At 40.3% G+C, this 14488-nt stretch overlaps 1 protein-coding gene across 6 annotated transcripts in view; it reads right to left on the bottom strand.

The window, feature by feature from the left end:
• lrp8 (low density lipoprotein receptor-related protein 8, apolipoprotein e receptor) overlaps positions 1-14488 on the bottom strand; it is a 199687-nt gene that overhangs the window by 54763 nt on the left and 130436 nt on the right. For all 6 annotated transcript variants that reach the window (XM_035957383.2, XM_035957385.2, XM_035957380.2 and 3 more), the window contains exons 5-6: positions 4924-5298; positions 706-828 (exon numbers count right to left, since the gene is read on the bottom strand). In XM_035957383.2, the coding sequence (XP_035813276.2) occupies positions 706-828; positions 4924-5298 (498 nt within the window). The remainder of the gene's footprint in view (positions 1-705; positions 829-4923; positions 5299-14488) is intronic.

The raw sequence follows: 14488 nt of genomic DNA, 5'->3' as shown, positions 1-14488 counted from the left end.
GCTAGACAAGGAAAAAAATAACTGAATATCATATATAAGGTAACTCACTTGACAGATAAGCCCAAAAAGAGACAGAAAATGTATGCATGGCATGGTCTGAACTTCAAAGTGGTCATGGGAAGATGAGCTCCCTAGACAGAGACCTAAGCTCCTCTGAAAGTGATGAAAATGTGAACATAGCAAAAAAGCAAAACAAAACAAAAAAAAGGGCCGTATAGTGTAGCAGACGTGACATCCACTGCATGGTAATGTATAAAGCGGCTTAACTGACATTGATTTGTATGATACTTCTCTGTTCTGCGTGTATGCAGTGAGTGGTAACAGTAAATAAAAATATCTCCAGCGTCTTTACAAATGTGAATCATTCCTCCCTCTTGCAGCACTCTGGAGAGTCTAGTGGAGTGCAATCAGTGGAGAAACATAACAAAACACTTTGGATACTTTGACACTGAGGCCTCTTATTCTCCCAAACCCCTTTGCCTTTCTTCCTTGTGCGGTGTTGAATTTTCCGATCAAAGTTTCTCATGGGGGCAGAATCAACCAGTGCAGCTGTCTAGTGCACCATCCATGAATCACGTTAAACCTTTCACTACCTACATTACCTGACAGAAGAAGAAATAAGATGGTGTACTGTTCTGCAGACAGTCAGGATGCTGTTTGTATGTTACATGGCTGCTTCTGTGTCTGTACTCGTGTGACACTCACCGTTGAGGCAGCCGGCTTCATCGCTGTAGTCTGGACAGTCATGAACTTTATTACACTGTTTGGTGCCGTGGATACAGGAGCCATCGCCACACTGGAACTCATCAGGTCGACATGTGAGCAGGGCTGCGGGACACAAATACCACACACACACACACATTACAATTTGCAGTTAGTCTCATCTAGGAAAAGATACAGCGCTGGAGGCTAAAAACAAAGGTACAAAGCATTTTCAATCGCACCCAGTCAAATTCAGTCCTTCATTTCACTTCCATTCTATCATCTAGGAAGATGTGTGAACAGTTGTGGATGGTACTTACTTTGCCTCTCTCATCAAGGTAATTTGAAGTGCATTCCAATCCGACCGTAATCAATCACACACAACTCTGACCTCCTCACAAAATCTTATACCGATAAGAAATCCATGCAGGTACTCATACAGAGTCTGAAAAAAATCCACATCCAGTGACCTATTGAGAATGTGTGTGTATGTGCAAGTGTGTATAAAGACATTTGTTTGTGTTTGCTCTAACGGCAGAGGGCAGGTTTATTTAACTCATTCGTCTTTTTAACTGGCTATTTAATTATTCATGTGTTGTGTTTTGGGCTGCCTCTGCCAAGGGAATGAAGGCAGACATGATCAATGACTGTGGCGCCTACAAAAATGCGTGGCACACAATCACTGTATCAGGAAATGTGGCATAAAAACCCAACTCTGCTTCAAGTGTGTATGGTGAGTGGACACATACAGGCACATCAGCAGACCACACTTTAATGCAGATGTGGGCACATTTACATGACAAGAAAGAGACACTGACTCAGACTTCTTATGCTCATGCAAAAAATGAAATAATAAAAAAAATAAAGACAAACACATCCTAATGCTAAAATCAGCAAAGTGTGCAAGGAGTAATCCTGTGCCATCACAAAATGTGCTGATTCTTTCAGCCACATGATTGGGATCTGAGTTCCGCTAATTATGATAAATCCCCAGGATGAATAGTAATAATAACGGATTGCCATCTGCAGAAACGTTGGCAGGAGGAAAAGGACAAAGCCAACTTAGATACGGTGTGACCATTTCTCATTTACATTAACCTGCTGCCACCCTTCTCACAGTCACTTGTCTCAGCATGTCTGTGGAATAACGGCAGATTATTGAGACAGATGTTTCAAATAAGATGGGAGATAATAACTCAGGGATGGGTCTGTAGGAATAAGCAAAGCCTGACGGGATAGAGGAGGCGGAGAGAGCAAACTGGGTATGTGCAATGATTCTCATATTTCTCATTTACATTGAAATGTTGCACCTCCCTGAGCTGCATTCTACGCGCTCATTTACATTTACACAGACATCGGAAACTATTACATCTTGTTGTACGCTAACCTCCGACCGCCCACTTTCATTCACTCTGTGATTAGCATGCACACAGACCCAGTCAAACAACTCACGTCTCACCATATAAACAAACAAACAGTGAAGATTTTTAAGACTGGAACCAGGTAAGAACACTTCACCGGATATCAGAGGTCACTGATATTCAATTATATTATTGGGTTAGTTTTCATTGATGGAGGCTTTAAAATTGATATATACCACCATTCAAAAGTTTGGGGTCACCCAGGCAATTCCATGTTTTCCATGAAAACTCACACTTTTATTCATGTGCTAACATAACTGCACAAGGGTTTTCTAATCATAAATTAGCCTTTTAACACCATTAGCTAACACAATGTAGCATTAGAACACAGGAGTGATGGTTGCTGGAAATGTTCCTCTGTACCCCTATGGAGATATTCCATTAAAAATCAGCTGTTTCCAGCTAGAATAGTCATTTACCACATTAACAATGTCTAGACTGGATTTATGATTCATTTAATGTTATCTTTATTGAAAAATAATGCTTTTCTTTCAAAAATAAGGACATTTCTAAGTGACCCCAAACTTTTGAATGGTAGTGAATGTATTTTCATTTAATTTACTACTTAAAAAATAACACTCTTAATTATAGCCCTGCTGGCTTGGAGATAGGAGGTGAAGGAGGCCAATAAGGAATATTTAGAACCAATACACTTTAGTAGCATTTAAAAAATGGTGTCAAACAGAATTTTAAACTATAACGTACTTTGTTGAAATGCTTTTGATTAGTTGTGCTTTTGTAAATGTTCAATTAAAAACAAACTTTTTTTTAACATTTATCCTTCAGTGTTGAAATGTTTGCAATGTTTAACCAATCAGATGTGGATGGGGCATTGCTTGGGATCATAGAGCAGTGACAAGAGATAGAGGCAGCTGCATCCGAGCCAGACTAGCTTTAAATGAACTATTATCAAATTATTTTTACGAATAATGAGTTAAAAACCCGCCTTGGTTAAAAAAGCAAGTGTTTTACCTTGTCAACATGTCTATATAGGTACTGCTTATATGCTGGAAGACACATCATGAGCAAAATAAGCAACATACACAAAGACTGTGAGGCATTTCCACGTTAATCTGTGACCAAGGAGGGGTTTTCAATAAATCTAAATTACAACAAGTCAGAAAAATGCTGAATATTGGATACAAAAATCAACTAGGCTAATAATCTGCTGACCCCTACTGAAAAGTAAAATTTTGTTAAGGTATTAGTCAGAGCAAAAATCCAATGGGAGTCACTTATTTCAGGTAAACACTTCCTAGGTATCCTGTACATGCACCAATATGCAGTAAAATTAAAATAAATTAATGATGAGGAGAGCCTACTACGCTTAAAATTCGCTGCTAACATTTGCAAGTTTATTATAGGTAGCATTACCAAAATGTAATAAGGGATGTATTTTTTTTTTTTTTGTCACCAGGAATGATTGACTGTGATGCTCATTTTGATGTAGTTTTTTTTTTTTTTTTTTATTTGTTGCTACAAAATATCAACATCAAAATCCATTCATTCATGCAGTGCTGTCTCAAAGACAATAAATGGTCGTGACTGATTGGCCTTTTAAAAATGTGTCTGAGGTAGAATGACCATTTTCGAGGAAAGACAGAGAGTATTATTATAAAGAAAAGGAAATAATCACTATATTGTAACAGCTCCTTGTGCTTCGTGGTTACACCTTTAAACCGGCTCTTTATTACTGTGTTGTTATTTCAGCTCCTTTGTGACAATCCATATCTGGGACTGTGAGAGCAGGTGTGCTCTCTATGCATGTGTCTGGCAGAGTTTTGTGAAAGTGTGCACGTGGCTGCAGTGCGCCTGTATCATGTCTTATGTGTGAGGCTGCTGTCATCTCACTGAGTGGTGCGTGGGAGTGTGAAGAGGAGACCAGATGGGAGGTCTTGTTTGATGAAGGACCTTCACCTCCCACGCACACGCACACGCACACACACACACACACACACACACACACACACACACACACACACACACGCATTCCCAAAACACATACGGTCAAACTTGCACCCAGAGTTTCACCTTCTGCTTGTACAGATCATACGGTTGCTTGGCAACACACTCACAGATCATCACGATAAAGTTAGCATTGATCTTCCATCAGTCATTTGGTGGCACATTTGTCACAAAGTCTTTGTTCACCATAAACAGCGAGTAAGCGTTTGAAGTAGAGTTTTCTAGTAGTGGAAAGCCACACACATATTCATTGTTCCATAACACAACATACATTATTGTTGATAGCCATTAATTACCTTCATTAAAGGCTACGACTGGTATTAACTTTTCATAATTAAAACAGCAACCAACAACAAATTTACCCTCCTTACAAGTTCGGTGCAAAGAGCGGATAGATTACATGAAATTGTAATTGGATGAAATATTCCACAATTATAAATAACACAAATGTAATTTATTCTTCTGGAGCTGAATCCTTTAGTGTTACCCTTCACATCACCCTCCACAGAATGAAAATACAGTCACACTGTTTGAGAATAAACTATGTGGGCTGTTTTTGTTTTAATTAAGGAATATGTCAAATGTGACACTCATTTTTCTAATCGCTTTGAACAACACTGATGTTCTATGGCACTGGGGAAATGTTATATCCTGCTGTGGCACAGACAATTCTTGTTAGTAGGATAAATCCGTGAGGTTTGTTTGATAATAATTCAAATGAAAGCAGCACTATCCTTTTACAAGTTCATTTAGCTTCACACTCATTTGCACCCTCATTTATCCGCCCACTCACCAGTCAAACCACATAAATACACCACATCCAAAGCGGACTTACGGCAGTTTGCTTCGTCCGATTTATCCTTGCAGTCTGCGTCGCCGTCACACTTCCAGTTCATGTGGACGCACTCTCCACTCCCGCACTGGAACTCGCCCTCCGGACAGCGAGGCTTCTGGGGCTCCGTCCTCCGGCTGCAGCGCTCCATGGACTCATCGGACTTGTCCTTACAGTCCGGGTCGCCGTCGCAGCTCCACAGGGCAGGGATGCACTCAGAGTCGTTGCAGCGGAACTCGTGCTGGCCGCAGGTCGGAGCCGAGCATTTCTCCTCGTCGCTGGCGTCCCCACAGTCATCGTCGCCGTCGCACACGAAGATCGGTGCCACACACTTCCCGTTACGGCACTGGAAGTCTTTGGAAGGGCAGGCCTTGGCATCTGCAGGAGGAATGGGACAGGTGGATTAAAATACAAGAAGTTAACATTGATTTGTGTATATACTACATATACAGCATAATGTGCCGTATAAATCTGATTTTTATAACTTTGTATATGTTTTTAATCTAAGAAACTTAGTCAGCTGTTACACGAAGAATAAATTCAGTAGAACTCATTTTGGAAGCTGCGTACGTGGGAGTAGATCAGAGGAAATCTGAATAAGAGGACAGATATAGTTAACTTATCACAGATTTTCTTCAAACTCCTTCGGGGAGTAGAAATATATGCAGGAACATCTTTCCCTCCTTTTCTTGGAGTTGGAATGAAAAAGCAAAGCCAGTGTTAAGATTTAGAGTTAATGAGCAGAAGGCGATTCCAGAACTGCTGCTTTTGCTCTTGAGCTTTTGGCGTCTGGAAAGAGTAAAAGAAACAGTTTGATCTAAAGTCAAACTGGAGACTGTGCACAGTGCTGGAGCGCATCTATTTAAAACACATAATCCTTGTAAGTCTGACGGAACAAAGTGAGGCAGGCGCAGGAACGCAGAGAAGATATGCAGTAACTGTTCAAGGAACAGGAGTTTAAGGAACAGATCAACCTTCCTCATAGGAAAAGCATGGATTATGAATGGTTTAAAAAATGCACAAAATCTAAACCCTTTAATAAATGAATGCGAATGTTATTCCATTAAAGCACAACAGGGAAACATGTTGCAGACCATGTGTAGCACAGGGTCTGGAACATATGTGCAGCAGGGGTGCAGTCTGGGAAAATGGGTGTATAATGAGCAGAGTTGGGTCACAGCTGCAGGTGTCTGCCGCAGTGCAGAGCTGTTTGTATATGTGTGTGAGTACTTGCACAGAAACACCGTTGCTAACTGAATATTCATCTCCAAGTATTCTTTTTTTTGCTTTCTTCCACATTAACTAAAGACAAAAATTATCATTACAAAGTGTGATAATTTGTCAGCTTTTAATGCATTCTGTTTGAGGGGTGTGTGTGTGTTGGCAAACTGTGTGTTTCCTCTTTGCCATATCAAAGCAGTGACATTATCTAATTCCAGCCAGGCCGGACAAATCAATTTGAATCATACTGCTAAAAAAAAACCCAACAACAACAAGAAAACAGTTGCAACACTTTGATGCAACGCTCCTCTCTGGGCGACCAACATAACTGCTTCATCCTCTCTCTCTTTCCCACACAGTGCGCCAAAGGGACTCATTATGATAATAGGCTATTGGATTCCCTGCTAGCTATTACGGCTAGCATGCTAATCATCCCCCACTCAGATCTAAGTAATTTAATTAACATGAGCACATAAACAACATCAGCAGCATCCCGGTAGAAACTCAGGTGGTTTGGGGGTCATGCGAGGTGTTTGTGCAAACAAAGTTACAACATGATTATATTCCAAACTTTATGTACAAACAGCAATAGGTATTTTGCTTATGAAGATTATAAAGAGATTTTGCTTCATCCCAATGGGTGAATGTGGCGCGGCTGACTAAACGCTTTAGTTTTTTATGCTTTAAAGAGTTTTTCATTAAAGCAGAGAGCCGGGTCAGCCAGGTGTGCTGGCTATAAGCAGCAAGGCAGGGATAAAAAGCTTGTTAGTATGTCTCCCACTGGGATACAGAACAACAAGAGAAATAGTTTGTTTTCAAAAGCTTAATTTCCAATACAGAAACAGACAGAGGGGTTGGAATTCATCTATTTTCAGTTGAGTTTGAAACTCTCAGGCTGTATTGAAGCCATTCTTCCAACCTTTTAGAGTAGCAGCGAGCTTGGGGAGGGGATCTGCTCTCATTCGCATCGTTTTTTCCCTTCATTCCAACACACAATTGTCAAAATTACACCATTTATCACAGCCAGAATCTGTAAAAACAGAAAGAGTAGTTAGATTTCAAACTTCCTGATGGTCCTTGAACTGTTCACCTCTGATGGAAAAAAATAACCAAATCTAAGCTTCAAACTGTGATATTTAATCAAAATCATTTTATTCTGCATGTCTCATTTAAACATTGTTCAAAGCTGAACCATTTACTACAACCAAATTGAAAAAAATCTGTGCTCCTCCGCACAATTGTACAATCATTAGTGTTCAGCTGTGAACAACGGCCATGTGAGGAAAAAATCTGGGACTTTTCAGCTGAATGGCAGACTGTTTGTTCAGAGCAGATACCAGATAAATACAGAAACGAAAAATGTCAAGAATACAATATCTGCAGTATGTAGGGTCAGACTGTTTTCCAGTATTCTTAACAGCTGTGGGCAGTGTGAACATTTTGTACATACTGATTTTATTTATTTATTTATCTTTTTACATTTTTTGCAGGGTAAATAATCAAAGAAATTCAACTTTTTTTTGTTTTTTTAAACTTTTTTTATGGTTTATGGCATAACATAATTGTGTCTTACTGCACAAACTACATTTCTGAGCACTAGTAAACAAAAAAAGTGTGAAATAAGTCAAAACATGTTTTATATTTTGAATTCTTCAAAATGGCCACTCTTTGCTTTGATTACTGCTTTTCACACTCGACATTCTCTCCATGAGCTTCATGAGGCTGTCAGCTGAAATGGTTTCAAACAGTCTTTCCAGAGATGCTGGGCACTTGTTGGCCCCTTTGCCTTCACTCTGTGGTCCATTTCATCCCAAACATCTGGATTGGGTTTAGGTCAGGTGATTGTGGAGGCCAGTTCATCTGATGCAGCACTCCATCACTCTCCTTCTTGGTCAAATAGCCCTTACACATCCTGGAGGTGTGTTTGGGGTCATTGTCCTGTTGTGGTAGCCATGCTGGTTCAATGTTCCTTCAGTTTTGAATAAATACCCAACAGTGTCACCAGCAAAGCACCCCCACACCATCACACCTCCTCCTCCATGCTTCACGGTGGGAACCATGCATGTAGAGACCATCTGTTCACTTTTTCTGTGTCACACAAAGACACGATGGGTGAAACCAAAGATCTCAAATTTGGACTCAAACCAAAGATTTCCACTGTCCATTCCTTGTGTTTCTTGGCCCAAACAAATCTCTTCTGCTTGTTGCGTTTCCTTAGTGGTGGTTTCTTAGCAGCTATTTGACCATAAAGGCCTGATTGGCGCAGTCTACTCGGAACAGTTGATGTAGAGATGTGTCTGCTACTAGAACTCTGTGTGGCATTCATCTGGGCTCTAATCTGAGGTGCTGTTAAATTGCAATTTCTGAGGCTGGTGACTCGGATGAACTTATTCTCAGCAGCAGAGGTGACTCTTGGTCTTTCATTCCTGGGGCGGTCCTCAGGTGAGCCAGTTGTCGTCGTAGCGCTCGATGGTAAATAAACTGTGACAAGGCACACTTGTGTAGTGAAAACCATTTCAGGTGACTACCTCATGAAGCTCACTGAGTAAAGGCCAAAGGTTTGAAAAGCTGTCATCAAAGCAAAGGGTGGCTACTTTGAGAAATCTAAAATATAAAACATATTTAGAGTTATTTCACAATTGCTTGTTTGCTCCATAATTCCATTTACATATCTTGCTTCATAGTTTTGATGTCCTCAGTATGTATCTACAATGCAGAAAGAAGTAAAAATAAAGAAAAAACTTTGAATGAGAAGGTGTGTCCAAACTTTTGACTGGTAGTGCACATTGAAAACAAAACATCATTAGCCCTCACAATAAAACCTAAATGACTTCAATAAGGGCCACATTATCATGAGATTTATCCTGTCCTCCGCTGGAACATTAAAGCTATTCTCTACATTACTCGATAACATTGAGAGTTTCACCTTAGTTTTACCAAGCGAGGCTCAGGCTCTTTGATGACCTAATTGAAAAGGTCTGAACACTTTTATGATCCGAATAAGTAATTTAGTCCTTTTTCAAAGAGAATTTTTTATCTTGCATCGAAAAAGTTTGTGGATGAGTGCATGCACATTTCACAAGTCTCCTGAACTTTAAATTGACACCCAGTACTTCTCTAGGAGTACAATAATTTCCTCACACAAAACACTTTTTTCGTAGGAAGGTTAGTGAAAATGTCTCCAGCAATTTGTCCACTTTGACTGTCCACTTCCCATCAACTGACTGTATTCATATTTAGAGACATATTCTGGAAATTGAAATCACTTTAGGTTTGGTCATTTGTTTAGCTACCTTTTATCATGCCATTTCACACTTCATGTACGGTTCCTGCTCTTTAATTTTTTTTAATGATATTCATTACTACATTTGCCATTTTTTTCCATTTTATTGTATGTTTTTTTTGTATTTATATTCTTATCTGTCTCCCATTGTTAATATCCAAAGTTCCCCAACTAGGGATCAAGTATTTGTTTTGTCATATTATTACTCTGTAATTTTCAATTAAACATAATGCCCTCAAAATTAATATTTCACTAATATTGGAATGCCACATTTGGTATCTTTCAGCATCACCTGAAACATCACCACACACAATACTATGCAAATTGTTAAAACACATGATATTTTTAGATTCTTATCCTTCATGCAACACCATCAAGGACACATCTGATCGGCTCTAAATTCACTCCACTGCATGAAAACAACCCCAAACATCTGTCAAGGTGTTTTTTCTGTTTACTGCACTCTGAATAAAGGTAAATGATAAAGACAAAGGACAACTTTTGAAACACAAAGTTTTGCACAGAAACTTCTGCTCAGTGCTGCACAGCATATTCACATACTCGAGTAAAGGACAGGTCAACTCTGTGTTAGTTCAATCCCCTGATCCTGTCACTTGGCGACATCAAACCTGACACACACGAAGAAGACTTTGATTGATCAGCCAGTGTCGCCGGCCTCTCAGCTAACACCGGCCTAAACCAATCCTCAGAATCAGACGGGGGGGAAAGGAGAGGAGACAGGTGCTCAGTGGACCACATGTGGTGGCAGATCCATTGATAGATGGGACAGCAGAAAAGCTCTCCCACCCATTCCCAGAACAGCATGAAAGCTTGATTCAATAGCAGATAAAGGCAGAGAGGATAAATGCGGAAGGATTACAGTCACCAAACTGTCACCTGTATGTTACAAAGAAAATCTAAGAATATCTGTTAAAATGAATATGAATGCCTTGATGGATGTCTCAAAATGCTAGAATAGCCCAATACCGATGCAAAGTCTTTCTGTAGTCTTTCTAGGATTTAGCAGAAGAAAAATGTAAAAAAAATAAGTAAGCGTTTAAAGGATTTCAGATTGGAGGTGGACTCCTGACTGTTAATTAAACACATCCATCCAATGGATTATTCTACCAATTACAATTTTAAATAGGTAATCAGTAATCTGTACCTGATTACATCTTGACGGTAACCTTCCCCCCATAGGTGAATGTGTTTAACTTGGGGTCAAAACTTTCTATCCATCTATCCCCAGACCCTCCACCGGACAGCTAATAGATGGAGCAGCGAGATAGGGCACAGCTTATTGACCTTAGTCTGAAGGACAATTGAACTCTCTTCCAGCATGGACTAGCATCTAGCAAGCAGCTATGGGCACATACACACACAGAGAGTGGAAAAGATCTCTACTGAGACACACTTGACCAAAGGTACACACCGACAGACGGTCAGTAAAAGACCCAAACAAATGTAATGCACTGATACCAGATAGACACACACACGCACACACACAGTTCACCTCGATGCTTTTCTCTACGAGTCACTGACTTTAATGTTTCTGGAGCGAAGAATCCAATCAGATTCTGGTCTAACATGTCAGCCACTGAGCCGTGGTGTGGGAGCATGTACATGTGTGCACACACATGCTCCTAATCTCGCCCACTTGTCTACAAACCTCAGTTCACCAGGTGTGCAAGCAGAAAAGCAAGCTGAAGATCACAGCTCAGCTCTCAACACCTACAAATAGAAATAAAGTATTTACTTCACAGCACTGAGTAAAATGCTGCATTTACTGAACAGAACTGAAGTGCGCTTGCTGTAGAATCGAAAACAGACAGCGACACCTCAAGGCATTTGAGTGGTGAGCAGACTTAATGGGCTGTACAGTAGACAAGCAACATGTTCATCTACTCCATGGAATATCAATATGCATGCCTCATCTTTCACACAAGAGCATCAATAAAAAACAAATCCGTGCTGAGTCGGGCATACCTTGTACTATCAGAAACATGAAGGTAATTGCAAACAGATCACCATCTATATTCATGAGAACTGATAGAGGAAAAATTCTAAATCTAAGAAAGGAGGGAAAATATTTTGTTCAATTATTCAATATTTGTTAAAAAGTCAAAACTATTTTATGATTACCTAGTGTGCAGACAATATATCTGCAGTGCTGTGCAAAGGTTTCAGGTGCTTCAGATGTTTGGATTCGTATACACCATCCTAAACTGGCTGAAGGGTACTTTTAGACTGGCGTTGCATGACCTGTCACTTTGACCAAGTCCATTCACCACTGAAAACCTAACCTGCTAAAGCAGGAGCGCCCTCACCAAAACAAAGGCAAATGTCATGTACTCAGAAAGAGCTAAATGCCCTTTTCAGCAGAATGGTCCTTTAATATCACATACAGAAAGAGACAACAGAGGAGTGATGGTGATGTATCATATAGTTAACATGTTTGTACAAATTCTTAAAGCAACAGAGCTCTCGATCCAAATCCAAGAAGTACGTTATTAAAGGAAAAATCAGTGTTCACTGATATGACATGAGAAGTTGCCTTTTTAGGGCCACCAAGGAGCAAAATTACAGGTTGCCAATTTGTAAATTGCATAAATGTGACATTGAAATCACTCGGCACATGAATGAAAAACCTGACTCCACAAAATGAACGCCATTTTCTTGCACTCAAAAAGTCCACAACTCTCAAGACACCTCTTCCTGTACAGGGTCAGTGTTTTTGGTACAGGTAGCTAATGTACCACTTGCTATGTATCAGGCACCATTACCCTTGAAATCATTAAAACAGCAAGTCATCAGAGGAAAGAGAGTGCCAGAGGCGTTCGCGTCCCTGTATCATCTGTAAACAGGTGGCTGTGTGCTGCCCAGGTGTGGACATTTTAATCTGCCACTTTGAGTCTAAACACTGAGGAGTAGAGGAGAAAGAGGAGGAGGACAAGAGAAAGGAGAGTCAGTCTTAGATCATCTTTTTGATGCAACACATTCTACCAGAGTGTCTGTGTGAAGACAGACATAGACAACGTGACATGCAGTCCCTCTCCAGGGTTCTCACAAAGTTGTTATCAGTGCTTTGGCTACATTAGATGTTTGAAGCATCAGCAGAGAAGGATAGTACATGTGGGCACACACACACAGACACACACACACACACACACACACACACACACATATATACACTCGTGACCAGCAGACAGACAGGCCCCGAGCTTTCAGTTCTTACTGGAACATAAAAGCGATCCTCTTCCTAATGGAATAGACAGCGAGGAGAGATGAAATTCCGAATAGATTTATCACTGACTGACAAACAGAAGGCAGCTTCAGAAGAAATTCACTTTCCACCAGCAATGGCCAAATGGGGTTTAACAGGCACAGAGCCGACACTAGATGTTTGGAGTAGTGGTGGGGAAGAGCCATCAAACATGTCCATCATCTCTTTTGGTTGGAAGAAGAAAAAAACAAAATATGACATGAGATAGTTATAGAGGAGTAGTTTTGGATTTGGTTAAAGTTCAGTTATATTTGTGACTGAACATGCATTTCCGTAGCTGACTGTGGCTGTCAGCTGGTGTCAGGGTTGCCATAATGTGCTTATAAAAACATGCTCCCTAAATGGTTTGGAGAAAAAATCCAGCTACAGTTTGAATGCTTCACTTTTTCTATGTGAAGTTTACCTGTAAGCTCTATTATTTGAACTGAGATTTCAAATGTAAACATATTAAAAATGTTAAATTGTCAAATTCCTGATGAAAAACGGTTTAGTCAAACCTAGTTTAACACCACGTCTCGAACTCGTGTGCTTTCAGACCCCAGTATGACTGCAGGAGCTACTGCAATACTATAAACAATAGAGTGATAAAGTGAAACAAACCTCATAAAGTACTGGAGAGCCATTCTAGCTTCCTCTCTGTAATAAGATCATCCAAATGGAAACCTTTTGTTCACCTATACTGGTGAGGCTGTCTTTGCTCTGAGTAAAAACATGTCAAACTGAGTGTGAAAAGCCGCTGAAAATAAGACCTCGATGCAGCGTGGCAGCACAGCCTGGGGAATCCACACGAAATGGCAGCTTAGATGAAGAGAAAAATGGCACAAAATTCACTGAGAGACAGAAACTCTCGATGTAACCTGATTGGTATACACCAGGGAAAGACTTCTCTTAACCACCTTCATGATGAGTGGAGACTAGGGGGACTGAGCACACACACACACACACACACACACATACGCTGAGCATAGACACACACACACACACACACACACACACACACACACACACACACACACACACACATCCCAACAGAGATGGTGTACTGAATTGAACGGGATATTCTAACAGCTCAATCACTATACCATCTGACAGCAGCTTAGAATTGAATATTAACTGCCTTACAAGCAATCGCAGCAGACTGAATGTGTGTGCAGTTGGTGTGTGATGAATGCCCTTGTGTGTCCCTATATAAAAGCAGGCGTGTGTATTGACATAATGTGCATTGTGGGTGCCATTTGTCAAAATATTTCAGAAGATTTCAGCCATTAAAATGTAAAACGTGTCATGGTCATCACTCCATTCTCATGGCTCCCCACAGTCTTGAATCTTATCAGCATCCTCTCCCCCTCCCACAACACACAACACACATGAACACATGAACACATGTACATAGACGTGCCTGTCTGCATGCCTGTCTGGAAAATAATTGTGCTCCAACCCATAATTGTCAAGCAGTAAATCTATGAATACATTAAAAATAGGTCACTGTGATTAAGTGTGATGATTGCATCTTCACAATAAATATATAATCATGTATTTTACCATGCATGCTGCATAATAATGACATAATTACCATTTTAGATGGCCTCATCCTAACAGAGATGTTGTCATGTGTAATCTCTCCACAGCTCTAAGCATACTTCCTAATCCGCGATGCAAACCGTCGTATAACTATGTAACAGGCCTCATCTTTACTAGAAACCCACAGTTACACCCTGCTGCTAGAGCAGCCTCTGGTGCAGGAGGTTTGATAGTGTTATCAGTCTGTCTGAAAAGGAGGA

Source organism: Amphiprion ocellaris, chromosome 2, assembly GCF_022539595.1.
Source record: "Amphiprion ocellaris isolate individual 3 ecotype Okinawa chromosome 2, ASM2253959v1, whole genome shotgun sequence".
Taxonomy (NCBI): domain Eukaryota; kingdom Metazoa; phylum Chordata; class Actinopteri; family Pomacentridae; genus Amphiprion; species Amphiprion ocellaris.
This window is presented reverse-complemented; position numbering and strand designations above follow the sequence as displayed.